General features: G+C 42.6%; 2 protein-coding genes across 6 annotated transcripts in view; both read right to left on the bottom strand.

The window, feature by feature from the left end:
• Positions 1 to 9,370, bottom strand: part of CCDC175 (coiled-coil domain containing 175) — a 48,355-nt gene extending 38,985 nt beyond the window's left edge. Inside the window, exons 1-3 of one of the 2 annotated variants that reach the window (XM_072986820.2) lie at positions 9,242 to 9,370; positions 3,942 to 4,027; positions 2,475 to 2,586 (exon numbers count right to left, since the gene is read on the bottom strand). In XM_072986820.2, the coding sequence (XP_072842921.2) occupies positions 2,475 to 2,586; positions 3,942 to 4,027; positions 9,242 to 9,311 (268 nt within the window). In that variant the 5' untranslated portion in view covers positions 9,312 to 9,370. Of the gene's footprint in view, positions 1 to 2,474; positions 2,587 to 3,941; positions 4,029 to 9,241 lie in introns of those variants that run through there. The other variant, XM_078383858.1, reaches the window with a different exon arrangement.
• Positions 9,371 to 13,950: 4,580 nt separating this feature from the next.
• Positions 13,951 to 27,426, bottom strand: part of RTN1 (reticulon 1) — a 156,909-nt gene continuing 143,433 nt past the window's right edge. For 2 of the 4 annotated variants that reach the window (XR_013540863.1, XR_013540865.1), the window contains 5 exons: positions 24,512 to 24,581; positions 23,530 to 23,576; positions 18,108 to 18,166; positions 15,148 to 15,440; positions 13,951 to 15,083 (listed from right to left, as the gene is read on the bottom strand). Coding sequence is in view for 2 of the 4 variants with exons in the window: in XM_072986818.2 (XP_072842919.2) it covers positions 15,398 to 15,440; positions 18,108 to 18,166; positions 23,530 to 23,576; positions 24,512 to 24,581 (219 nt within the window). In the remaining 2 variants the exon portion in view is untranslated. Of the gene's footprint in view, positions 15,441 to 18,107; positions 18,167 to 23,529; positions 23,577 to 24,511; positions 24,582 to 27,426 lie in introns of all 4 variants that reach the window. The other 2 variants (XM_072986818.2, XM_072986819.2) reach the window with 1 other exon arrangement.

Below are 27,426 nucleotides of genomic sequence, written 5' to 3'. Positions count from 1 at the left end.
GGGTTCAGTCTTTGGGGCTGTCTGTTCTTCAAATAAAGGACGAGTCGGTTGAGGTAAATCAAAAGGTTCAGTATTTATTGCAACATCAACTCCAACAGGGTTCACCCCTAAAAAGGGGTTCAAAGATTCTTGCAACAATGTATTCGCGAAGGCACAGTTTGCTGTCCTCTGAAGATGCCAGCCACAGAGACTGGCGAAACGTTAGGAAGAACCACTTTCAGAACAGGGCCAAGAAGCCCGAAAAACCCACAACAACCATTCTTGCAACATATTACTCGGCTTTAACGGTGTCCATAAACCATTTATAAAAGGGTTTGTCGTCTCTGGGTTCCAAGGTCCTGTTAATAACGGCACAGTCCCCTGCCCAGGGTCCAATTCTTCGTCCAGAGATATAAAGTCTCTTCATCCCCGCTCCACTCACCCCAGGACGACCCGTCTCCTCCATCGACTCCCCAGGGACCGGGTAACCCCCCAGCTTCCTCAATTCGGCTATATGCCATTGTTTTTTTCCTTTCTAGCTCACGGGCTACTGCTTCCCTTTCTTCCCGGAGCTTCCTTCTCCACTCCTTGGCCTCTGTCTCGCCCCAATACGAAGGACGAGGGTTTAGACCAAGCCGATGGCGTTTCTCCGCTTCTTCATGGGGGACACGGATCTGCTCCCACTTATGGGTCCAGGGATCCTCCATCCAGATCCACTCCCATCCCCCCCGGTATCTCCGCCGGCTTCCCTCTTATATCTCCCGCCGCTGCCTCAATCTCCTCCCTCCGTCTTCCCGCCAAAGATCCCCCGGGTTCCGGGGTAAGGGTTAACCCTTTCATAGTCGCCTCCAAATCTCCCGTATCTACCCCCTTATTTAAGGTAAGGGGTTTGGCGAACTCTTGTTCCCAATCTGGGGTCTCCACGCCTTTCTCTTCCCGATGCGTTGGGGATGGAGGTGGGGATGTTTGAGTGTGAATGGTTCTCTTCGAGAGCGACGGCACTCCCACTAAGGCCTCCATTTTGGGGGCCTCACAGTAAGCCCTAGTAGGATTTTTCAGGATGCTCGTAATATAAGCCCTACTCGAAAAATAAGCCCTAATTAAGTGATACCCCACCCTCCACCCTTGTGCAGCAACCAGAAGAAGATGATATGACTGTCTTTGAATAAATGTACATGGGAAAAAATCCCCTGAAAATAAGCCCTAATGAGGTTTTTTTTTTTTTTTTTGGAGCAAAAATTAATATAATGCCCTGTCTTATTTTCAGGGAAACACAGTACAAACAGTTGTATTTCAGTTATGAGCGGTGCCTGGAGGATGAAGAGTAGAAACAGACTACAGTACATGTAACTACAGTTCTTGCTGACTGGTGTTCTGTCCACATATTCAGCCATGTCTGAGTAGACCAACCCTGAGAGCGACAAGGCTCAACTGGTCAAAAGGGGATAACTTTTCAAGACCTGAAAAAACTGCACTCTATGTCAAATCTGAATAGATTGTCCCTTCATTCAAATATCTCTCTAGCTTCCACAGTTCTCTTTGCAACATCTCTCCACTTATTAATTCCAAAACTTCGCAGGCACACGTAGAAGACTGGAAGAATCTTGATTTTTTAGATCATAAATCCATAAATGTTGGGGAGCAAGCACAGCACTAGTGCCTATAGAATTATTTTGGGGCTACATAGGTTGCTGGAACTAAAAACCATTTGTTAAGGTCCTGCAGCCTCAACTTGGCCTCTATAACAGCAACCCTGATGAAGATTAAAGGGTGAGGGGCTTTATCCTGCCCTTCCACTGCAGCAGTTCTTACAACTGGAGGACTGGAGAGAATCTTCCACCTAGCTCCTAGACTACTGATCCTATGCAGAACCACTGAAGTGGTCTCAACCCACAATCCAGCAGTCCTGATCAAGACAGCTCTTGATCTTCATCTGCTGTTATAAGCTGCAGAAAAACAGTGATCTGCTTTCTCACCATCCAACTGGTGGTTGAGTGGTCGAGAACAATATGGAGGGCCCCTGTGGAAGAGCACCTGAAATAGTTGGGGACTACATAAGACCTTAATTAAGTAAATGGCCAAAATCCTACTGACATATGCTAATTTACCATGCATAACTAAAGAGGTGCCAGGCACATCCTGTGCAAATGGCTGTATGAGCAAACATGCAACTGAAACACATTTTTGTATTTCATCACTAGCATCAGAAAGCTACACAAAACTTACACAAATAGCAACAAGAGTATGGCCAATATAATATAATACCCCAACTTTTGCTGTTTCTCTCCGTCTTCCCTTTATTTAATCAAACAACAAGGATATCCCAACTTCTGTGACCCAAGTTCAGAGAGTGCCACTGTAATACATTATACAAATTATATTAACCTGTATAGGCTTGCCTGAAATGAACAGCCATACAGTTTGTAAATTTATTTCATTCTCTGCTTTCTCCTCTATGCTCTACTATATCATGAAACAAGTTAATTTGGAATTACCTTCGAACTCTTTCATAACAATCTCTGGAAGCCCTTTGATTCTGACACGGAGATTACAGTTTTTTATTGTTTCCTCTTCTAATAATTCTATTGTACACTTTCTTTCCTCTTCCTACAAATTGAGAAAAAAAATTCTATGAAGTACTGTGAGGGGTTCAGGACTCACTGCAGTACAGGAGTGTACTCAGTAGAATAATTGAGTTGGATGATGATGATGATGATGATAATAATAATCATGATGATGATGATGATGATGATATAGAATCATAAAATAATATAATAACCAAATCCAACCCTCTGCTTAATGCAGCAATCTCAAATCAAAGAAGATCTGACAGATGGCTGTCCAATTTTCTGTTGAATATTTCCAATGTTACAGTGCTCACCACCCCTCAAAGTAATTGGTTCCACTGCTCTAACAGTAAATACGTTTTTTCCTGATATTCAGCCTTAATTTGGCTTCCTGTAAGCTTGAGCCCATTTAACTTTTAACAACAGAACTTTGGGATCCTCTACAAAACTTCAAAGGGTTCGTAATCTTCCCCCACCTCCAGCTAGGAGGTGATGGGTGGTAACCTAATGACCCCCCCCCCAATCTCTCAATTGGGGTTCTCCTATCTTCAGCATTGGTCTGTCAGAGATCCCTGGAAAGAGTTTAAGAAACTGAAAAACAGGAGTAAGACACCATCATTTTATCACCTACCGTACAGTATATTACAGAAGTAAGTACACCCCCTCACATTTCATAAATATTTTAATTCATCTTTTCATGTGACAACACTGAAGAAATGACACTTGGCTACAATGTAAAGCAGTAAGTACACAGCTTGTACAACAGTAGAAAGGCTACAGGGAGCTGGAGGCAATAAGTGAGGAAGGCTAAGTCCCTCTGCATTAGCATAGGTCCATCTATACATTGCTGTACTGACTAAATGCTCTACATTTCTAACATCAGCTTAAATATAGGACACACAATCACCAAACTCCCACATATGATCAACAAGAATGCACAGGTTCTGTGGGAGAACAATAGGCCCTAAGGCAAGGGGCAAGCAACTAGAGCCCTATGGATGCTTTTGGACTACAATCCCCATAATCCCTCACTAAAGGCTATCTTGGTATGGGATGATGAGATTTGTAGACCAAAGAATCTAGCATGTCACAGTTACCCACTCCTGTGAAAGAAGAATTCTGTGGTCAAGTGTTCTGCAGCTCAAATAAGACAGAGGATCGCTTCGAAGAAGCCATGGGTATAAGTCTGGACGATTCCTAACAAATATCTCCAAAGAGTTTCTCTGGATACCACTCTTACAGAGAAATATTAGAACTATCAGCTGATTGCATCCCAAACAGACATCTGTAGATCCAGTGCAAACCAGCTCAGTTAGCCCTATGTCTGTCATCAGAGAAGCATAAACACTTTAATACTGTTTATTTTTACTTTGCTTGTTTAAATTTTAACATTACCAACTCCTTAATGGCTTTGATAGCATCTTCCAGGTGCTGCACAGTTTCCTTGTTGAATACAAGTCCTTCATTATGGAGCTGTTTTTCTATAGTTAAGACACAAAATAAACAAACCTTCACTATGCTGTCTGGCATTCAGAGTGAATAAAATGCTATAATAACAGGAAAGGTTTGCAGAAATTATTTATTTATTTATTTAATTTATTTATTTAATTTATATTAGCAATAAGGAAAACTGATCTGAACTACATATCACTTATACTGAAGGCTAAAACCTTCTGTACAGACTTAAGGCACTCCCCCCCCCCCCCCGCAATAATGTGGAAGTTGTCTGATCAGTTCCCTTGTACTTTCCATGAGTCCTTGTTTCTGTGCCTCAAACCTGAATGAATGATGATCCTGGCCAAACATGTACTCGTGCCATAGTCACTATACTAGCCTTCCCTATCCTAATGATCTCCAAATGTATTGGCTTGCAACTTCCATTCTCCCTCAGCACTAGCCATGCTGTTTGAAGCCAATGAGGGTTGTAGTTCAAGGCATCAGGAGAAAAGCACAAATTTTAGAAAACCAGAAATGAGAAAGAGGACTGAACAACCAAGCAACACAACCTCTATACTATTAGAATTTACGTATATGTCCTGGAATAGTATAAAAACTACTTTGGCGTGGAAGTACAATTAAAACTATATGTACTACATAGGAGGTACAGTAGGGAATCAAATTCCTGGTCTTCCAACTCAGGGAGGTATTAAGCCAGCTAGCAGTATTGCTACTAAGAGCAAAATAGTTGTTCTTTTAATTTAAGACATATTCATGTAACTGGTCATCTGTACGGGGAACAAAAACATGTAGTGAAAGCTGGATCAGATCACAAATGGCATAGTGGTATGAAGAGGAGTGCCACTGCTTTTCAATTTGAATTCCAAATACACCTTTGGACAAGCACTTGTTGATTCAAAAGATGGCATATTGTCAATGGATTGTTTGTTAACAGATGATACAATATTACTAGCTGACCACGCAAGTATCTGCTAAATTTAGAATTAGGATTTCTAAAGAACAGACAAAGTAAAACTGTATTTAGTTGCAGAATGGTAAGAATTTATTGGATCAAGAGAGTGACTAGTGCAGAAGTACTAAATCAAATGAATAATGACCAAGGCATTACAAAAATGTCCGGAGGCTAAGTTGCCCCCCTCCCTTTTGTTGTTCTGTCTGGCATCAAGTAATTTCTTTTTCAACAGGTTTTTAACAATCACATAACGTATTGAAGGTAGACTCTCCCCAAGATGATGGTATTTTAATGTGCTTTTAAAAGTTGTTTCAATGTTTATATGTTCAGTTTTTTATATTATCCAATGTTTCATTGGTTTTTTAAAATCGTGTATTGACATATTGTCGTTTTAGCTTTACTTGCATTTTCACTATTTTATTATATAACAAAGCTATACAAAAATCAAAACATTTAATAACACATAACAAAAAAATCAACACAGATCATGCTCTCCACCCCCTGACCATTTGGGACTTACAACCATTTCTTCTCCCTCTATGGAGTCCCATCCCCTTTCCAAAATTCTCTTGCGAAGGTGAATGCCCCTTCTCCTTAATAAATAGAAACTCAATTAATTCTCCACATCCATCTTTCTGTCTGTCTATCTTTCCCCAATGCCATCTGCCCAACCCACTAGATCGTAGCGGGTGAGGCTCCTCCAAGTTGCCACCTGAGGGAGACCCGTAAATCATCTACAAGAGGTAGGGCCTTCTTTGAGTTGGCTCCAGCTTTGTGGAACTAACTTCCAGAGGAGTTTTGCTGGGCCCTTCCTGAGAACATTTAGAGGCAACTGAAGACATGGTTTTTCAATGAGTTTTTCTGCACCAACCCTAGTTGACCACTTTTTCGACCGCCATTTCTCTGCATTATTGTGTCGGTGCCATCTGTCTTATTAGTCGATTGTTTATTTTGTTTTAACAGTTCTACTTTTATTTCTGTTTTATGTTGCTTTTTAATTGTAAAGAGTACTACCTTGGCTCTAATGGGAATGGTATATAAATCAAATAAATGAATTAATTAATAAATAAATATCTATACGTATATTCTTACTTTTCAATCTCTTATTAACTTTAATATTAAATGTCAACTCATCATTAGTAGCAATATCTATTTATTTATTTTATTTATTTTATTTATATCCCGCCTATCTAGTCAATAGACCACTCTAGGCGGCTCACAACAGGGGTACAACAATGACTAAAAACGAATTTACAAAGAAGAAAACTTTCAACCATAAAATTATAAACTAAGAAAAAGAAAAAAGGAAAATCAGGATTAGCTAAGGGGGGGTGGGGGGGAAGGCCTGCCGAAACATCATTGTCTTTAATTGCTTTTTAAAAATACCCAGCGAGGGGGCCGCGCGAATGTCCGGGGGAAGGTTGTTCCAGAGGCGAGGAGCCACCGCCGAGAAGGCCCGATTTCTTGTCTTCTCCTTCCGGGCCTCCCAAACTACCATTCATTTAACTGAAAATTATGCATGGCTGCTCCAAAGTCAAGACAGCCACAATGATATCTGGCATTTAGTATGTGGGGAACAAGAAAAATAAAATAATGTTGCAAGTCCTATTCTGTACACCTGTTCCATTTTCCTCCTGAGCCTGTTTCCATTTTTAGCTACTGTCATCCCAGCAACAATAAACAGATTCTCAACTCACTAACAAAAACTCATGTTGTCTGACAGAAGAAAGCACAACAAAAATGAAAAGGATGCACAGCCTTCAATTTCTAAACAACACATGCAATGTATTTTCAGAAATTTCCAGCCTAGTGACATTTCTGTCAATTATTATTAGAAGGTAGCATTAATTGTTGACATCTGTTGAACTAAAACTGTATTGGCATCAACTATTCCCCCCCCCTCAGACTTGAGTTTACAAGAACTGGACAGGGTTGTTAAAGGCAGGATATTCTGGAGGTCACTGATTCATAGGGTTGCCATAAATTGGAGGCGACTTGACAGCACGTAATACAGCATTTCTTAACAGAAGTCTAATCCGGATTCGATACGTTCTGGACGTGAGATTTGTGTTCCCAAAGAAGATGCTTTTCTACAGATGGCATTAATTTAATTTTGCTTTGGAGCGATAGTGGCAGGGTTTAGCAGTTAGCCAACAGATTACTGTACCTCCTTTAACATAGCATCACTGAAAATACTTACTCGCTAAGATTTTTCATTTTTTTCCTAACAATGTTGGATCCACATACTGTACAGTAATTGTTTCAAAGTCCAGAATGTTAGTTTCAGCCCTTTTTTAAGGTTTTCAGAGAAAACCCAAGATATGGGAACAACACCCTTTTTCTAATTATACTGAATAATTCTGAGAACCACTGTCACATCATTCTATACAATACAGAAAATTCTCAGTAAACTCAGTGAGGCTTACGATTTAGGTAAGTATGCATCGGCCTGAGTGTCAGATAAGTCTGCATGCACAAAACATGAACCCCCCCCCAGTTATTCTGGGATTATGCAAGAGGAAATCCTGTTGAATTCCATGATATCTTCTTCTGAATAAGGTACCTTAAGACTACAGTGGCTCTTCCTAATATAAAGTTTTAAAAAACACCAAAAACTTACTGTCGAAAATATTTTAACAAGAATGATTTAAAATAATTGCATAAGTAAAATTCCAAGATACAGTACTTCTTTTAGGGGGCAATTCTGTATTAAAATAGCTAGGATAAATCCCACTCAGTTCAGTGGGGTTACTGGTAAGCAGATACATACAAGCTTGCACTATTAAAATAAAGTCCCATCTGGAGTTTACTGAAGCTATGCTCCATTGCAGTTAGTGATCAATATGTAGGTATGCACAAGACTAAACCGTTAGCCTGCTAAAGCAAACAAGTCTTGTCAGACTGTAAAAAGCAACTACTGTATAATGGTAGGACTGTATGTATAGTATGTTGTACAGTATAGTATGTTGAAATGTATCCCATGATATGTTTGTTCATCTTTAAAATGCAACAAACCTCTATTTTTGGAAGAAGAAATGAATCAAATTTCAAAATCATGTATCATTTTTGTTAACCACTTTCTGTATCCTCTCACCATGGATTGGAAAATAAAGAAGATGGTTCAGTTAGACTTCCGCACCATCTTCCAATGGCTTAAATGTGCCCGCTCCCCATTAATTATGACCAATTCACTTTACTGTGAAAAAGGAATGTGTGATCACCTCCATGATGGGAAGGCCTGGATCTCAGGTCAAAGGTGTGCGAGAGATTGAAGTTTCAGGGAGAAGCACATTTTCTTTTTATGTGATGAGAACAGCTCAGACTTTAAGACTATATTAGAAAATAGAATATTATCTAGGGAAAATTCCCTTCTCTCTTATTAAAAAAGATCCACTGTATAACTGAGATATTTTCTCTTGACAAGGGAGGGCTTGGCACAAAGAAAACTGCCTTTTTTCATCTCTGATGGCTTTTGTAAAATCTCAAGTCATTTTAATTTCCTGTGACTTGGACTTTGAGTCAGTGTGACTCAATCCTGCATAGAAAACAAAAACGGGGGGGGGGGAGGATACTCTCCAGCAGGGAAGACAATTAGTTGCCGAATATTATTCGTAGGTCAGAGGATCTTCCTGTGTGCTGTACAAATGGAAATGTATTGGTATGCTTTTGTTAATTAGTGTATGCTTGTTGCAGTATGTACTGAATTTCCCTCGCTGTCCCCCCCCTCCTTTCGCACTGTATTTGCAATTAAAAACCCAAATATATATATGAAGCAGCTTGCTCGGCAAACACACAAAGACGTGAGGTGCATCCTGCACACTTAATGGCGAATCTTTGGAGAAGGAGAAGGGCGGCTTCGGAAACAGGAGCAACGGAGGAAACGGTCAAGCAAGCTCCAAGACCATGGGGAACTTTGCTTTTATATACTGTATTATAATAATCAGGATAGCGGGGGCAGCAACGAAAACGGCTTATTTCCCCTCAGCTTTCCCTGGGCCCTACCCAAAGGAACAGCGCCGTGTACAACAATCTCTCTCTCTCTCTCTCTCTCTCTCTCTCTCTCTCTCTCTCTCTCTCGCCCCCCAACAAATACCATCTCTCTCTCTCTCTCTCTCTCTCTCTCTCTCTCTCTCTCTCTCTCTCTCTCTCTCTCTCTCTCTCTCTCTCTCTCTCTCTCTCTCTCTCTCTCTCTCTCTCTCTCTTGTGAGTCTCCCAGCCGCGACAGGCGGGCCCCCACTAAACGACTGAACGATGGCGGAGGTGGGTGGCGAGGGAAAACGCTCACCGACGCCCCGCAGGTGCCTCAGGGCCGCCGCGGCCGGCTCGGCCCCACGGGACGATCGAGGAGGCTCCATCCTCGCCTCGACCCCAGCAGGCCGCGCGGACGGTCACCATGGAAACCGGCGGTAGCCTGCCGCGCGCGAGCCCGGGTGGAAGGGCCCGGGAGAGGCGGAGGAGGCGCGCGAAGATGCGCTGGAGAGAAAGCAGGTCTCTTTGGCCTGCCTGGGGCCACTTGGAAGGCTTCTACAGGCGGCAGCCTTTCCTGCACACCCCTGAGAATAAGTCCCACTGAGCGCCATGGGTCTCTCTCTCCTCCCGGCGGTTTCCAAGGTCGCCTGTTTAGGATGTATTGTGGCATGGCGTGGATCCAGGTCTATAGAGCCTGTGTCCTGTTCAGTAGTAAAATATACTGTACTAGTCTGCATCAGGCTGCCCACCAACATGTTGTGGAAGAGACAGGAAAAACAAAAACAAAAGAAAGTCCCAAAAGGCATGCCAGAGGTCCGTGCCAGGTTGGTTTCTTAAACATGAGTTTCAAAATGCAGGCTGCAAACACAAGTCAGAAGGGCAAGTTTAAAATCCCACCTTTGCACAGACCTCTGAAATACATGCACACATCTTTTCAGTGAGCGCACGCATAGGTGCAGTAGTGTGAGAGCTGGAGTGGTGATTAGCGTGTTGGGTCGCATTTGGTGGTGAAACGACCTAGGGTGACCTTGGGCCAGTCATCCCAGTCTCCTGGTGCCACTATATTTTCATTCTTCCTGTGTGTATATGAAACTGTTGCACAGGGTATTGTGAAGATAAAGTGCTGGGGAGGAGAGTGATGTCCACTACCTTGAAGTCACGGGAGGGAAAACGTAGCCTAAAAATGCCATAACAATAATAGCAACAAATATTGTACATTAAATATTGTACATTAGCTTCCTGATAGTACATATTATTCACCTTGCCCTTCAAATCAGTTATCATGCTACTTATATTTGTAAACTCGTCTGGGAGACTTTTTGGCTAAAGGGAAGATTAGAAATAGTTTAAATAAATAAGCAAGACAGTCTGCATAACTATTATAGTACTGGAAACTGTTTAATACTGCTAGTACTGTTAATGGGTAATATACAAAATAAATTCTGGAACTATCCTAGCTGTTCACAGGCCAGTAGTAGATAACATTGGCCCTCCTAGTATTTTTAATAACAACTCCATAGTTCTTTAATATTGGCCATGCTAAGAGAAGACTCCCTGGAAAAGATCCTGATGTCGGGAAAGTATGAGGGCAAGAGGAGAAGGGGACAACAGAGGATAAGATGGTTGGACAGTGTCATCGAAGCAACCAACATGAAATTGACCCAACTCCGGGAGGCAGTGGAAGACAGGAGGGCCTGGCGTGCTCTCTGCTCCATGGGGTCACGAAGAGTCAGATACAACTAAGACCAAAACGGCTGAACCAGAATTTCCTCAGCCCTTTCTTAGACTATGTGAAATGTTCCGCTACTAAACCCAAGGAATTTATTTATTTATTTATTTAATTTATATCCCGCCTATCTGGTCATGTGAGGACCACTCTAGGCGGCTAACAACATAAAAGAAATACAATAATATACACAAAACCATTTTACGTAATAAAGAAAGAAAAAATAAATATACTAAACAAAATGGGGAGCTATAGGAAAAGGGAAAAATCATCAGGAGTTATCTGTTGGGAAGGCCTGCCCAAACATCCATGTTTTTAATTGTTTCTTGAAAATACCAAGCGAGGGAGCCGCGCGAATCTCAGGGGGAAGGTTGTTCCAGAGACGAGGAGCCACCGCCGAGAAGGCCCGATTTCTGGTCTTTTCCTTCCGGGCCTCCCTCAGCGTTAGGCTCCTCAGCCTCACCTCCTGACTCGCACGAGTGACACGGGTAGACCTTGGTGGGAGAAGGCGTTCCGCCAGGTATCGAGGTCCTAAACCGTTTAGGGATTTATACGTAAGCATCAACACTTTGAAGTCGATGCAGAAACGGATGGGCAGCCAATGCAGTGCGGCCAGAGTGGGTGAAATATGTTGGTATCTTCTCACACCACTGAGTAATCTGGCCACCGCATTCTGCACCACCTGTAGTTTCCGCAGCAGCCTCAAAGGCAGCCCCACGTAGAGCGCATTGCAGTGATCTAATCTTGAGATTACGAGCACATGCACCAAGGTAGTGAGCGCCCCAACATCAAGGTAGGATCGCAGCTGGGCTATCCGCCTAAGATGAAAAAAGGCGGTACGGACCACAGATGCCACCTAATATTTTGACATTCTGGGTGCAGCGGTTCATGGCTAAGAAGATTTGAGACTATACACTGCATAAATATTGATGTTCTGTTTCAAAATGGTTTGGCTGTTTGGACAAGAATTAGAATGCAAAATGACAGGTGTGTGTGTATAATACTATAAAATATGTATTTTTGGGCTGTGTAGGACATACTGGATCTAAACCTTCTCTTTGGATTATGCTCAGGAACCAAGAACCCAATGGCAAAAATGAAATCTGAAGTTATACAATCTTCCTGTTTTGTTTTTCTTCCTGACAGGCAACACCATGACATCTACAAATTTACTGATTTCTAGATTTACTAGGACCTTGACAGTTACTGTCTGCTTCTGTTCTTGCTCCTCCTTTTTCTTTTTCTCTTAAATTATTTTATTTTACTGTATTAGTTTTTTACTATTATGGCACTCTTGAGAGCCACCCATGGAGGAAACTCATAAATTAAACAAACAGTCCAGTCAATCTGTGATGACAGCTACAATACAGTAGTTTCAAAGAAATCAGAGTGGATTTTTGTCTGCGGCATTAGTACAGCTGTACTTCTCAACTTCCAGATAACCTCACGTAGATGACTGAGAATCTTCACAGATTAGTGCAGATGCATAAATTGCACTGCACACAGGCCAAATGCAATTTTAACTGAAAGATGCACTGGCTTCAGGGAGCAGAATTAGGCACAAACCTCTTTTAGCAAGAATCCTTTCTGTTGTTAGATCTTTGACGTGTGCAGAGAAGCGGCAGGGAAAAAGCCATACCTGTCCATTGTGAGAACACCTTTCGTCAGTTTTTAAGCCTTGATTAATGAACAAAAAGTGTACAACTGCCCTCAATCCTCTGTCTTTACCCTTTTGCTTTTGATTAGTTGCTCCTGTACTTTAAAAAAACACACACACACTTAGCTTACCACTTTATCAAGGCTAAGGAATTCCAAAAGCTTTGGGCTGATGACCCATGTAGAACATAATAAGGTTTATGGTACTGGAGGGATCTGGAGTCCAAAGGCAGTTTAAAATTGGCTGTACTGAGATCTGGAAGCAACAGAAATGTGCTCTACTTTGAAGTTAATTGGGGTCCTGGCATCAGTGTTGATTCCTTCTACTATACTGTACTAGCGCTGTTTATATTGTGTTTCCTAATTACAATTGCATGGCATCAAGCCCATTTTCAACTCGTGGCAATCCTTTTCAAGGTTTTATAGGTATACGCGGAAGTGATTTACCATTTATTTCTTCTGAGAGTACTCTGGGACTGCACAAGGCTACAGAAACTCTTTTCCCAGGAGACACTGTGGGGAACTGAACTCTCAGCCTGACCTGGCAGTCAGGTACCTAACTCGCTGATTTATCCAGGCAGCTGTTCCGTTCTTGCTTCCCCAACAGGAGAAAAAAAAAACTTTTTTTCTTCAATTATCCAATTTTCCTGATGCCAAAATGAAAAATTTCCCTCTTGGAATACTAAAAGGTGGTGGCAGACCTAAATGTTTATGGCCCTGAAGCCTGAACTCTTATGGAGATCCCTTCACAACCAACAATGAGGTCTGGATAACCACTGTTACCTTCTTCAATAGGGTTGTTCCTTGACAGATCACCACAAAATTTGTAAAAAATGTGGATGAAAGTCTCTTTTGGGGCACTCCAGGATTTAGGAGCCTTGAGGTTTAAGCTTCATTGGTTTCATAGCAGATTCACCCCTGCTGTAGTGAATTCTGAGTAGTATCAGAATTAACAGAGTGCCTCTTCAGAATAGCCAAGTCTTAACTAAAGATGAGCATGAATCAGAAAGAAATGTGATTTGTTTTGATTCATGATTTGTCAGGGTCAACGAATCGTGAATAATGAAGGTTATGGATTTTTTGTTTGTTTTTGTACATCCGAGTTCTAAACCCACAAAATGGGTCCTCCAGGAAGGTGCTCCTTAGCACCTGGCTTGGGGGAAACCCAACCTTCACCAAACTTGGGGGGATTGTAGAGGAAAGTCAGGTGAAGCCTCTCTATGATTTGGGTGTCTCTGTGTGCCTGAGGGGATACGTTCCGGGGGGGGGGGCTTTTATGTGGGTGTATAACTCAGACATCCTAAACCCAATCTTTACCAAATTCAGAAAGACTGTAGAGGAGAGGCAGGGGGCACCTCTCCGCAATTTTGATGGTTCTAGGTGCTGTTTTATAGCCCAACAAAGAGGCAGACAAAAACAATTCATTGATTCCTATTTGTCAGGGGGATTGAATCATATGAATACAAATCGACAACTTAGCAATTTTTGATGAATTTTGCGATTTGTTTTTAAATCTAGCCTTAACCGTAATGATGTCAGAAACATCTGTGCACATAGCCAGGCATTTGGGTCGCTATTAGGTTGACCGCTTGCTACGTTTCGAGTATGAAATAATGGTGAGGCGATGAAAAAGGCAAGGAGACTTTCATTTTAACATTTAGTAACATTTATTTCTGCATTCAGTATCAAGTACATAAGTGCAAATATTCAGAGTTCATAATTAAGTCCTACATAGAATGTCATAAAAATTGGTGATACATGTTACAAGCCGGAAGTCTTCGGTTTCCCATACATGTAAATCAGCCTGTTGATCCCTCGGGAAGAAAAGAAAACAAAAAGTACTGGGCAGGTTGGCTCTATCTGAATTTTCTGTTATAGAGTTATACAAAACAGATTATACCGTATAAGTACCGATTGTTCTTTTGTTTTTGTTTTAATTACTTGTGCTGAAAAGAAAACAACAACACGTAAAGACATCAGTCTACAATTCTAGATAGTTAGTAAGGAGAACCTCAACCAGCAAAACCCAGCAGACATAGAAGCAAAACTGCATCAGGGCACTAAGCAGGAAAGCCCTAGCCACATGTAACATTAAAAGTTATCCAAGCGATGCCAATAGTAGTAGTAGTAGTAGTAGTAGTAGTAGTAGTAGTATAAGCACTAGAAAATAAAAAATAGAAAGTTCAATAGTATTTTAGGCTCTCACCATCATGCACTTGAGAAGCAACACAAGAACCACACTTAGAACACTTTTCTCTTTACTATACTTTAGTGCGTGACACATGTGATTGCAAATAGTCTAAGAGAATACAGAAACCAGCAGAAGAGGAAAAAGGAACAGCTGCTTTATTGTTTCACATCTCTGAGATCATGGTGTTTGAAGTGGGGTGGGTGAAGACAGATGTGCCGGGTTTAAAGCAGAGGTACATGTTAGGTGAGAGACATGTACCGCAGTGGAGCCAAATGGGCCTTTCCTCTCTAGGCTTGAGGGCTCTGGGAAAGAAACGGTTCTGCAAATTTGAAGCAGAAGCAAGCTGCGCCCAGTGCTGACGGGCTGCCTCTTTATGTTGTCGTTCTTCCTCATTCCTGAATTACGTTTGCATTTTAGCCATGTTCCCTTAAAAAGGGAGGGGGGATCTAGAAAGAAGTCATTGAAAGAAATGCACAAACATGGGTGTGATGATTTTCCTTGTCCTGTCCCCTTCCTTGAAAAAGTTAAGACAGCCAACCTGAAGCGTAGGAGGAGGAAGGAGAAAACGAGACAGCCCAAATCAGCCTATTTATTTATTTATTTATTTGATTTATACCCCGTCTATCTGGTCCGAAAGGACCACTCTAGCCTATGTTGGATACCCTGGCAGAAATATCTGTCATTTCCTTGAGGAAGCCAGGCTCACCCTGTTACTGAGGGAAATGCTACAAACTCCTTTTCTGTTTTATGGCTGCCTTCACCCAGAGAGAGAGAGAAAAAGGGGGGGGGGAGAGAAGAGAGGAACAATAAATTATAACTAAAAGTAAGAACAGAGCTGTTTTCATCCCAGACTCGCTCATCATTCACTCCTGTAGTTGGTGGATCCTTTGCTGCTGCTTTTATTCAGCCTTCCTCTTAGCACCTGGGATCTTTGCTTGGATCCTGTGGGTGGAAAATGGGTTTACAAGGGAAGCAGAAGAGGAAAGAATTAGAGTTTTAATTTGAACAGCCTAATTAACTGTCCTCCCTACAAGATGTTCTTTTGGTAGAGATGTTTTTTCCCCGCAAGAACATTGAGAGCTAAGCTGTATTTACCCCCTGAAAATGACATCTATGGCCTCTTCAAGGCCCCACAGGCCTCCGGAAGCAAACTGGTCAGAAAGACAAAGGAAGCGACAGAGCCTTGAAACCTTGTCTGTTCCCCAACAGTTGGGAGAAAACGGTCAATGAAGACAGAGATTCTTATGAGATTCTGCCACCTCTTATGTAATTCACTCTGAAAATGACTGCATGGCATTAGGCATTAAGGATGTTGACATGGAGGGCGTGTCCAGAGGAGGGCGACCAAAATGGTCAAAGGTCCGGAAACCATGTCTTATGAGGAGTGGCTTAGGGAGCTGGGAATGTTTAGCCTTACAAAAAGAAGGTGGAGAGGGGACATGATAGCCATGTTTAAATATCTGAAGGGATATCATGTCGAGGAAGGGACAGGTTTGTTTTCCACGGCTCCAGACACTAGGACAAAGAGCAATGGTTTCAAACTAGAGGAAAAGAGATTCCATCTGAATCTCAGGAAGAACTTCCTGACAGTGGAATAGGCTGGCTTGAAGACTGGTGGAGTCTCCTTCTCTGGAGGTTTTTAAGCAGAGTCTGGATGGCCATCTGTTGGGAGTGCTTTGATGGAGTTCCTGCATGGCAGGGGTCTTGATGGCCCCTGTGGTCTCTTCCAACTCTGTGATTCTAGGTGCTTCAGGGGAAACACGTCCTATGTAAAATTGTCTACGTTTCCTATGTCAGTAAAGGGGAAACGTCAGCTTTGTGGGAATCGCTTTGAACTTTGCTACAAGTCCAAGATCCAGCAACTAGAGCTTGGGCAAAAGGGATACCCTGAAGCCCTCTGGGTGTTCCCATGCATGTTTTTCAACAGTTGAGGGAGAAAGCACAGCAGCCATCCTTTCCTCCATTACTGCTTTGCTCGTACCTGTTTGAAGAAGACAGCCTCCTCTACCTATGCAACATTTATTTTTTCCCCCTCACATTATGATTCATATAGAGGACCCTTCTGCAGACCTGTTATTGTGAGTGACAGGGCAGGGCCAGAACGCTCATCTCCTTATGTGTTGGAACCCTATTCTCCAAAATAGGAATGTAGAGTTCAAAAACTGCAACCCAACATTTTATTTCATAAGTCAAAACCGAACTGGGCGCCTGTTGAGTCATTGCCCTTCCCTCCAAAAATCTGTTACTGGTTCATGCAAAACTTTCTTAATTTTAGAAATATAATTTAGGCTGGGGTGTCTTTTTAGTGGGGCAACTGCTAAACAACTGGAATTCAGAAGTCTTTGTAGGTCGACCACAAAGCAAATCATCTTAATGACTGACCAGTTTATCCCTAAACTGTCTTCTGCCGAATTCCCTCCCGCATCTTCCATGACAGTAGTCCCCAACCGTTTTCGAACCATGGACCGGTTCAGCAGGTGGCAGCATCCATGTGTGTGTGAGCGGGGCATGTGTTCATCCATGCACCCATGGGCAGGGTGTCCATGCATGGGCGGGGTGTGCGTGCATGCATGTGGGGGGCCGTGCATGCATCTGTGGGTGGGGCGTCCATGCATGTATGGGGGGCATACATGTGTGCTTGGGGGTGAGAAATCTATCTCCGTGGCCCGGTCCTGCCAAGGCCACGGTCCAGTACTGGGCCACGGACCAGGGATTGGGGACCCGTTCCATGATGTGACTCCATGGCTGAGACTACACTGGCAAAGCTGATTCAGTATCGCTATGATCTGATTTACAGCCTGAATTACAGTTGAATTCTCAGTTAGTGATCACACAGAGTCTGTGGATCAATTCAGGAGTTCAGTGTTCACACTTGATGCAATGTGATTCCCATTTTAGTCCACAGCATCCCCCTTTCCTTTCATTCCTTCCTCTGGTCCCACCTCTGCTGATCCTTTTATGGTTCACTGATAGTTTTCCGGAAAAGGTGGCAGTGTTCTAAAGTTCTTCTTAATGCACACAGAAATACCACAGGAACATCTTTTATTTCATCTGGGTTGTTTCGTATTGTATTGCTTATAATTAAAAAACAAAACAAAACAAAAACCTCATCTGGAGGTGATCTAGCACTAAAGTAGTACAGTATATGAGCGCTAGGGATATACTACTTATTTCATTATGCTAGCAAAATAAGGTTATCTAGTACTGATGTCATATATGTAAAAAATATTAAATTTGGAGAATGATCAGAGGGAAAGAATATAGGGGCAGGTCCTCCTGTGGTACTGAACACCACATCCCAACTACCTACATTATTGAAACATCACCCACAGAGACATTCCGCCCCTGCCCCCAAGTCTTTATGAGAATGAGTCAACCAATCCATTGAAATTGTTCTGGCTTGAAAAAAGTAGAAGCCCCTAATGGCAGGAAAAAAGCCATGTCGGAAGTGAAAAGGGCCTGCATCCAATTTGGATTGTGTGATCAGCAAAAAAAAAAAAAAAAAAAAAAAAAAAAAAAAAAAAAAAATTGAAATCATCCATTTTAAAAGAGCAAATTCCCGAATTCCCGCAGTATTGGACTAACTCACTACCTGTGTTCATAACTTACTTTGCCACAACAGTATTTACGTGGGTCCTCACAAGTCCCAAATACTGGTCGATTTGTGCCTGGAAGGGGAAAAAATGGGGAAGTCAATATGGGAGAGAAATTCATACCTTTTCCAGAGGTTGTTTATAAAATTGACAGAACTCAGGTCTCGACATATACTTCTGTCATAGTCGTAAAGAGAATGAAATTTCCCCTAGGCTTATGGTAGCCTGTTGCCTTCCCTATGACACCTCACATCATCCCCTATCCACCAAGCCAGGTGTATCGGAAACTGAAGACTAGCATGTAAGGAAACACAGCTCTATGCTAATGCTTATTTGCTTGCAGTCCATAATCTTTTTTTTTTTTTTTTTGTAATTCTCTTTTTAAAAGGGGAACAGGGAATACTCCCATGCTACCTGGAGTAACTTGTCCTAAGACATGTAAAACTATATCAAGAAAAACTGAATTATATGGTTATACCTTGGGGCAGAGGGAATAGGCAGGAATTTGTAGCCAAGGTTGAAATCATATGCCTGCTTATCTGGAAGAAATCTCACAGAACTCAGCAGAATTTATCTCTGAATAGGAATGTGCAAGATTGCATTGTAAATGCTATAGATGCTTGAGGACGTAAAAGCCTCCCAGCATGACAGGGCCTTCCTCTCAATCCCCGATGCAACCACCATTACTTCTTGGGTGCTCTTCTTGGCCGTCTTGAGCAGGTATTTTAGGGGGCAGAGGGAGGAGAGATTGCCCCCTTCTCATTACACTGATGAAAGCAATTCTATTGGCCTCGGATTTGGCCAGAAGATCTGTGGCCAAGAAGGCTAGAGATAACAAATTGCAAAGAACCAATGTTTCCCCCCAAACTCTTGTTCCCCACCCACTATTTACCTGTCCGCCTTCTTGTCACTAAGCGATCTTTCAAAACCTACTTTTTTTGTTTTCGAAAGTTCGTTTTCTAGAATGGCCCAAACTGTGAGTTTAAAATAATAATCACAGACCGAGAAGGAAATGCATATGTATCTCCATGGATATTACATCTGCATAGGATTGATTTCCTTAATTTACCCTGTGGCTTGCATATAATGAGCCCTTCAAAGCAATGGGGTGTTTGTGCTGTGCCCAGTGGGTGTGTTGAGGCAGCAGTTCATTCCGAGATCTCGTTTTATTCTAGGCAACCCACAAAGATCAAACACGAAAAACAGAACGTGAACGACTGAAGATCTGCATAAGGCTCACAACATCGTCAGCTGTAGCGGTTTTTCAGAAATAAAGTATTTCCAGTTTCTTTCTTTCTGAATTTTGTGTTTTTTATTTCCAAAAAATTGCCATGGTCATCAGCCTTACACAGTGTAACATACAGCAACAAGATTTTGGCCATTATGTCTTGCACTTTCTCCAGTTAATCTGTATTTATAAATGTACCTACATTACATCTCTCCTCTAACAAGCAACATGGTTCACCTCCACCTTCTTTAATCTCGCAATAGCCTTGTGCAATTCTGGGAGTTGTAAGGAACTTTTCCAAGCCCTACGGAAAACTAAGCCTATATAGTAAGGTAAAGGTTCCCCTTGACATTTAGTTTAGTCATGTCCGACTCTAGGGCGCGGTGCTCATCCCCATTTCCAAGCCGTAGAGCTAGTGTTTGTCCATAGACAATTTCCGTGGTCACGTGGCCAGCACGACTAGACACGGAACGCCATGACCTTCCCACCGAGGCAGTACCTATTTATCTACTCACATTTACATGCTTTCGAACTGCTAGGTTGGCAGGAGCTGGGACAAGCAAGGGGAGCTCCCTCCGTCGCATGGATTCAATCTCACGACGGCTGGTCTTCTGACCCTGCAGCACAGAGGCTTCTGCGGTTTAACCCGCAGCGCCACCAGGTCCCATATAGTACCCCCATGCAAATCACTGGAAAAGCCATTTCCATTTCTATGGTGGGCAAAAAGCTGACCAGATACTACTCAACCTCAATGGATAAGCCCCAATTAGAACAGACCCATTTAATGAATGGGATTTCTTATAGATATCCCGGACAACCCAGGCAATGTAGTTGCTGACCTAGAGCCAGACATCCTGGAGAGTGAAGTCAAGTGGGCCTTAGAAAGCCTGGCTAACAACAAGGCCAGTGGAGGTGATGGCATTGCAGCTGAACTATTTAAAATCTTAAAATATGATGCTGTTAAGGTGCTACATTCAATATGCCAGCAAGTTTGGAAAACTCAAGAGTGGCCAGAGGACTGGAAAAGATCAGTCTACATCCCAATACCAAAGAAGGGCAGTGCCAAAAAATGCTCCAACTACCGCACAATTGCACTCATTTCACACGCTAACAAGGTTATGCTCAAAATCCTACAAGGTAGGCTTCAGCAATATGTGGACCGAGAACTCCCAGATGTACAAGCGGGATTCCGAAGGGGCAGAGGAACTCGAGACCAAATTGCTAACAATCGCTGGATTATGGAGAAAGCCAGAGAGTTCCAGAAAAACATCTACTTCTGCTTCATTGATTATGCAAAAGCCTTTGACTGTGTGGACCACAGCAAACTATGGCAAGTCCTTAAAGAAATGGGCGTGCCTGACCACCTTATCCATCTCCTGAGAAACCTATATGTGGGACAGGAAGCAACAGTTAGAACTGGATATGGAACAACTGATTGGTTCAAAATTGGGAAAGGAGTACGACAAGGCTGTATATTGTCCCCCGGCTTATTTAACTTATATGCAGAGTACATCATGCGGAAGGCTGGACTGGAGGAATCCCAAACTGGAATTAAGATTGCAGGAAAAAATATCAACAACCTCTGATATGCAGATGATACCACTCTGATGGCAGAAAGCGAGGAGGAACTGAAGAACCTTGTAATGAGGGTGAAAGAGGAGAGTGCAAAAAACGGTCTTAAACTCAACATCAAAAAAACTAAGATCATGGCCACTGGTCCCATCACCTCCTGGGAAATAGAAGGGGAAGATATGGAGGCAGTGACAGATTTTACCTTCTTGGGCTCTATAATCACTGCAGATGGAGACAGCAGCCACGAAATTAAAAGACGCCTGCTTCTTGGGAGGAAAGCGATGACAAACCTTGACAGCATCTTAAAAAGCAGAGATATCACCTTGCCAACAAAAGTCCAAATAGTCAAAGCTATGGTTTTTCCTGTAGTGATGTATGGAAGTGAGAACTGGACCATAAAGAAAGCTGACCGCCGAAGAATTGATGCCTTTGAATTGTGGTGCTGGAGGAGACTCTTGAGAGTCCCCTGGACTGCAAGGAGAACAAACCTATCAATTCTACAGGAAATCAACCCTGAGTGCTCACTGGAAGGACAGATCCTGAAGCTGAGGCTCCAATACTTTGGCTATCTCATGAGAAGAGAGGACTCCCTGGAAAAGACCTTAATGTTGGGAAAGTGTGAAGGCAAGAGGAGAAGGGGACAACAGAGGATGAGATGGTTGGACAGTGTCACCGAAGCAACCAACATGAATCTGACACAACTCCGGGAGGCAGTGGAAGATAGGAGGGCCTGGCGTGCTCTGGTCCATGGGGTCACGAAGAGTCGGACACGACTAAACGACTAAACAACAAACATTTCTTATAGAAGTCCCTTTGTTTCAGTGGGTCTTACTCTGCTGGAGTTTTGGTTGAAACCTCGCATGCTGTCTGTGGTTTGAGTGACTGGGAGGGCCTTTTGTAGGCTGGGGTGCTTGTCCATCTATCCAGCACTAGCCAACTGTTCCTTCCAGCTTTTGATTTAAAAGAGAGTACTCTTTCCGCCCCCTCTCTTTCCTGTGTTGGTGGCCGTTATTTGTGTGCTGTTGATCAGTTCAGTTGGTTGCTAAGTATTCTATGTGTGCAGCAAAGAAAGAAAGCAGGATAGGTGATTTCAAGCAACTGTAAGTAAAGGAAATGCTTTTTTTCTCTTACAAATGTCTTAGAGTGAGTTATTGTGACTTTAAGTGCCAGTTAAGGAGAAAGGGATGGACTCTGGGGAACTTGAATCTATTCTCCACTGTGGGTCTCTGACCTTCTGCTGTGTAGCATAAACAAAAAGAAAAAACAGGAATATTAACAGGAATTCAAAATTCCAACATACTCTAATTGGGGCTAACATTTGTACTGTATTTAGCCCCATGACTGTCAGATCCCTGATGCTTCCTCATGGATTACTTATCACTTGTTAACATTTCCCTGACACCCTGCATTGCTCACCTGCTACTCTGTGTTATCAGCTACGTTTCTGAATAGCAAATGTTAATAGTGTCATTGTCTCTGTCGGTCCTTTCTGCATTTTCATTTTCTTCTGACCACTGTCTGAAGCTCTCATCCTGTCCTCCCAAACCACAGGTACTGTTTATATATCTGAATTTCTGAATAACACTTCATACATCTAATGAAATGAGTTCATGGAAGCCTATGTTACAATAAATTTGTTGTCTTCTACGTTATATGCAGTATACATCATGTTTAAGGCTGGACTGGAGGAATCCTGAACCGGAATTAAGATTGCTGGAAGAAATATCAACAACCTCAGGTATGCAGATGATACCACTCTGATGGCAGAAAGTGAGGAGGAATTAAAGAACCTCTTAATGAGGGTGAAAGAGGAGAGCGCAAAAAATGGTCTGAAGCTCAACATCAAAAAAAACTAAGATCATGGCCACTGGTCCCATCACCTCCTGGGAAATAGAAGGGGAAGATATGGAAGCAGTGACAGATTTTAATTTCTTGGGCTCCAGGGTCACTGCAGATGGTGACAGCAGCCACAAAATTAAAAGACGCCTGCTTCTTGGGAGGAAAGCGATGACAAACCTCAACAGCATCTTAAAAAGAAGAGACATCACCTTGACGACAAAAGTCCGCATAGTCAAAGCTATGGTTTTTTCAGTAGTGATGTATGGAAGTGAGAGCTGGACCATAAAGAAGGCTGACCGCCGAAGCTTTTGAATTGTGGTGATGGAGGAGACTCTTGAGAGTCCCCTGGACTGCAAGGAGAACAAACCTATCCATTCTGAAGGAAATCAACCCTGAGTGCTCACTGGAAGGACAGATCCTGAAGCTGAGGCTCCAATACTTTGGCCATCTGATGAGAAGAGGACTCCCTGGAAAAGACCCTGATGTTGGGAAAGTGTGAAGGAGAAGGGGACGAAAGAGGACACGATGGCCGGACAGTGTCATCGAAGCAACCAACATGACTTTGACCCAACTCCGGAAGGCAGTGGAAGACAGGAGGGCCTGGCATGCTCTGGTCCATGGGGTCACAAAGAGTCAGACACGACGTAACAACTAAACAACAACAACAAGTGCCAGAGAACTTGTTATTTCTCCTGTAATGATGACTAATACAGTAATTACTTTTGCAATTGTTCCTCTACCTCCTTAACAGAGTATAAACAATTTATTCAGCAACAACAAAATGAGTTTTTAAACATACCTGGTACTTGTCATATACAACAGGTAGAGTAAACATTGAGACCACAGCTAGAAAGAGAGGAAAAAGTATTATATTTCCAGGCCTGGCAATAATATTTCTACGCATAGCATACACTGTGTATTGTGTTTTCCCCTGAAAGATACAAACCATACTAATAATAAAATTCTTGTTTAGTGGATTTGATGGGGATGAATAATGAGAAGAAGGGAACAAAAGCAGGGGCATAAGCCCAAAGGCCCATGATTTGTCTCTATGTGGGTTTTGTACAAGAGTTAAAAACATTTTAGAAAACTATAAAAACTGCAGCATCAGTTATCAAAAGACCCTTTACTCAGCAGCTCAGTCAAAACTGCCTTAAGAGAAAGTTCTGTGTGCTGGCAGAAGGACTATTCATTCGTTCATTCGTTCGTTCGTTCATTGCTCCCCTTTTCTCCAAACAAAGAGAACCAAGACACTTACAATATCAAGACAATGAAAAATACAATAAATTAAAATACTACAGCTTATACATGTTAATCAAGAAAAGCACATTTAAAAGATAAAAGACGCAACTCTCCCATTAAAATCCTTTTGCTTAGCAGTGATTTATTTACAAAAAGTTTGCAGGGAAGGGGCCAATGTGGTCTCCCCTGGAAGGGAGTGCCACTGCAAAGGCGCTCTCACAAACATCTGCGCCACATGTGTCTATGAGGGTTATGAGACTGGCAGAAAATCCTTCTCTAAAGATCTCAAAATCCAGAGATACTGGTTGGGGTGGGTGGGTGAGGTGGCGTGTCATCCCTCGGAGAGCCTGAACTGAATTGTTAGGCCTTTATAGGTCAAAATTTGCACTCACCATGAGAGTAAATACGAAAGTACCAGGAGGGTTTGAATAAAAAGATCTGCACGAGGTTTCTATGAAAGGTGCATGGATGAGGAGAACATATTTCAATAGAATAAATGAAACTAATAGAAGATCCTAAAAATAAATGGATGACCTTACCCATTATCAGAAGCGTTAGGCCATTGAAGAGCGCTCCAACGTATGTCAGCAGCCACATTAGTACTGCAAACTGAATTGGAAATACAGTTATTACCTCACCATGCAAACGCCAGGCAGAAAATTAAATGATTCTGTAAAATTTAGCTTTACTACCTCATTTTGCTAATGGTTATTCCATCAGTTTCATTTAAGGTAAAGGTAAAGGTTCCCCTTGACATTTTTAGTCCAGTTGTGTCCGACTCAAGGGGGTGGTGCTCATCCCGTTTTTCAAGCCGTACAGCCAGCGCTTGTCCGAAGACAGTTTCCATTGCCACGTGGCCAGCGTGACTAGGGAACGCCATTTTACCTTCCCACCGAGGTGGTACCTATTTATCTACTCACATTTTTACATGCTTTCGAACTGCTAGGCTGGCAGGAGCTGGGACAAGTGACAGGAGCTCACTCCGTCATGTGGATTCGATCTTACGACTGCGCCACCACATCCCTCAGCTTCATTTAGATAAACTTTAAATCAACAAATTGCTGGCTTCTTTTAAGCTACATGAACTAGGTGGATCCACTATTTTTTCAATCCCAAAGTCCTGGATTTTACACTGAGTATATCACTGATATCCTGAAAAGCCTGCATTTAATTTTTTTAAAAAAAAAGTTTCTGGTGCTCTGGACAGGAAACATGAAATCTGTGGAGGAATCTCAGAAACGATAAATTCTTGAGCGTCATTTGTAAAAGAGGGAAGTGCCGCGCACAGCGTCTACTTTATATGTATTTGCAACACAAGCAAATGCATGCTGAGTTGTATGACTCAGCCATGCTACAAAACCAAGTTTCTCTTGGCATGGAAGCTGGTTTTCTCTTGATGCAAAATTAATTTACAGTGGTGCCTCGCATAGCGAGGGTTAATCCATTCTGGATTAACCCTCGCTGTGTGAAAGCATCGTTGAACGGGGCAGGAAAAGCCACTGGAACGCATTAAACGTTCCATGGTTTAATGTTTAATGTGTTCCAATTGGGCCGAATACTCACCATTCAGCGATGCTTCCCTATGGCCAGCAGCCATTTTTGCGCCCTCTCCTCGTTTAACGAGGGTGCGAAAACGCTGCACAGGGCCATTTTGGGGCTTCCGGCGGCCATTTTGTAGCCGCCGGACAGCTGATCGGCGGGTCGCAAAGCGAAGGTCGGTAAGCGAACCGCTTACCGACCTTCGCTCTGCGATTTTCGCCCATTGGGGCCGTCGCTCTGCGATCACATTAGCGATCAAAAAAAGTCCCCATAGAGCGAATTCATTGCTCTACGGGGCGCTCGTTGTGTGAGGCACCACTGTATTTAAGGTATAGAGTGTACATACTATGCACATAACATTACTGTTTCAATTAACCGATTTACTGAGGTCATCTCCAGTGAATAGGCTTAATTCTATGCTATCTTAAAAAAATATGAATTAGATCATGCTAACACATCCCCAAATTTGTGGGTTTTGAACTCCCCATGGCCACAGTCCATCAGGACTAATTAAGGCAGTAAAAAAGGAAGAAGAGGGACCTCCAACAGGTCTATTTCCTTTAACATTACAGATGTCCATTAGCTTCAGAATGGCTGGAAGTTTTCTCTAGTAAATTCACAAGTAGTGGAGCAAAAGAATAGGTTTCCTTAGCTCCTTCTTGGACATAAAAAGCAGGCAGCTCTTAAATCCAAAGAAAGCAAGGAGAATTAAGACTAGAACCCCATCTTTATTCATTATTACAATCCTTGCTAAAATAATAAACTATCCATCCTGTTTTGGTTGAGGACAATCTTCTTCATAAGGAGAAGGTTAATCATCCTCATCATCTTAGAACTGCAGAGCTGGAAGGACGTTTGAGGATCACAGAGTCCAGCCCCTATCAAGGAGCCACCGTGGAGAATTGAACTCACAGCCTCTGTGACTTAAACCCACTGAGCTATTCAACAGTTCTACAGTGGGGTCTCTACTTAAGAACTTAATCCGTATTGGAAGGTGGTTGTCAAGTTGAAAAGTTCTTATGTTGAATCTGCATTTCCCATAGGAATGCATTGAAAACCATTTAATCCGTATCTGCTCTTTTCCGTCCATAGAAACTACAGTATTAAAGGTCTTTTCTCAAGGCAGTACCCATTTAACTTGAGGTTTTAAAGCAGCTTGTCATCAATTGAAACTGCTGGAAGATTTTATTGTTTTACAAGAACTAATATTCCCCCCCTCCCCCATTATTCCTGGTTAGTACTATTTTGAGGCTTTACCTCTTCTTTGGGCATTGCTTCTGTAATCCCTAGCATCAGGTCTCGGAGCCTTCCCAGTGACCTTGCTGGTCAGGAAATTCTGTGAGCTGCAGTCTTAAAAGACTAACTTTTCTAAATTCTGAGATACACTGCTTCTGTAAAGCAAAGCGTGCGGCTTATATACTGCCCCGTTGCGCTTAAGGCACTCTCTGAGCAGTTTACAAGTCAACGATGCAGGCTACACACTCCCCCCCCCTCGAGAGCTGGGTGCTCATTTTACTGACTTCGGAAGGATAGAAGGCTGAGTCAACCTTGAGCAGGCTACCTGGGATTGAACCCTGGGTCGTGAGCACAGTTTTGGCTGCAGTACAGCCATTTAACCACTGCGCCATGAGGCTCTTCTGTAAGCTGTACATGGAGGTCTCCTTTTGTTTTTAAGGCCAATCGTTCTTACCTCTGGTGGCCAATGAGGTCCACCTCGCTTCCCTACCAACTGTGATTTAGCGCAACAGCATTCAACAGGCAGCAGGAGAGAGAAAGAGGGAGGGAGAGAATGGACTGCAGAGGTTCTCTGTTTGCAGAAAAACTTCCACTGCCAAGATTTTACTATACTCCAACTGCTTGCATTCAAGGTGGTCCAGATAAGAACTCTATAATTTTAAGAGATTTTTTTGCGTAC

This window comes from Pogona vitticeps, chromosome 1, assembly GCF_051106095.1.
Source record: "Pogona vitticeps strain Pit_001003342236 chromosome 1, PviZW2.1, whole genome shotgun sequence".
In the NCBI taxonomy this organism is placed as follows: Eukaryota; Metazoa; Chordata; class Lepidosauria; order Squamata; family Agamidae; genus Pogona; species Pogona vitticeps.
Note: the sequence above shows the minus strand (reverse complement) of the source record. Positions and strands in the feature narration are given on the sequence as shown.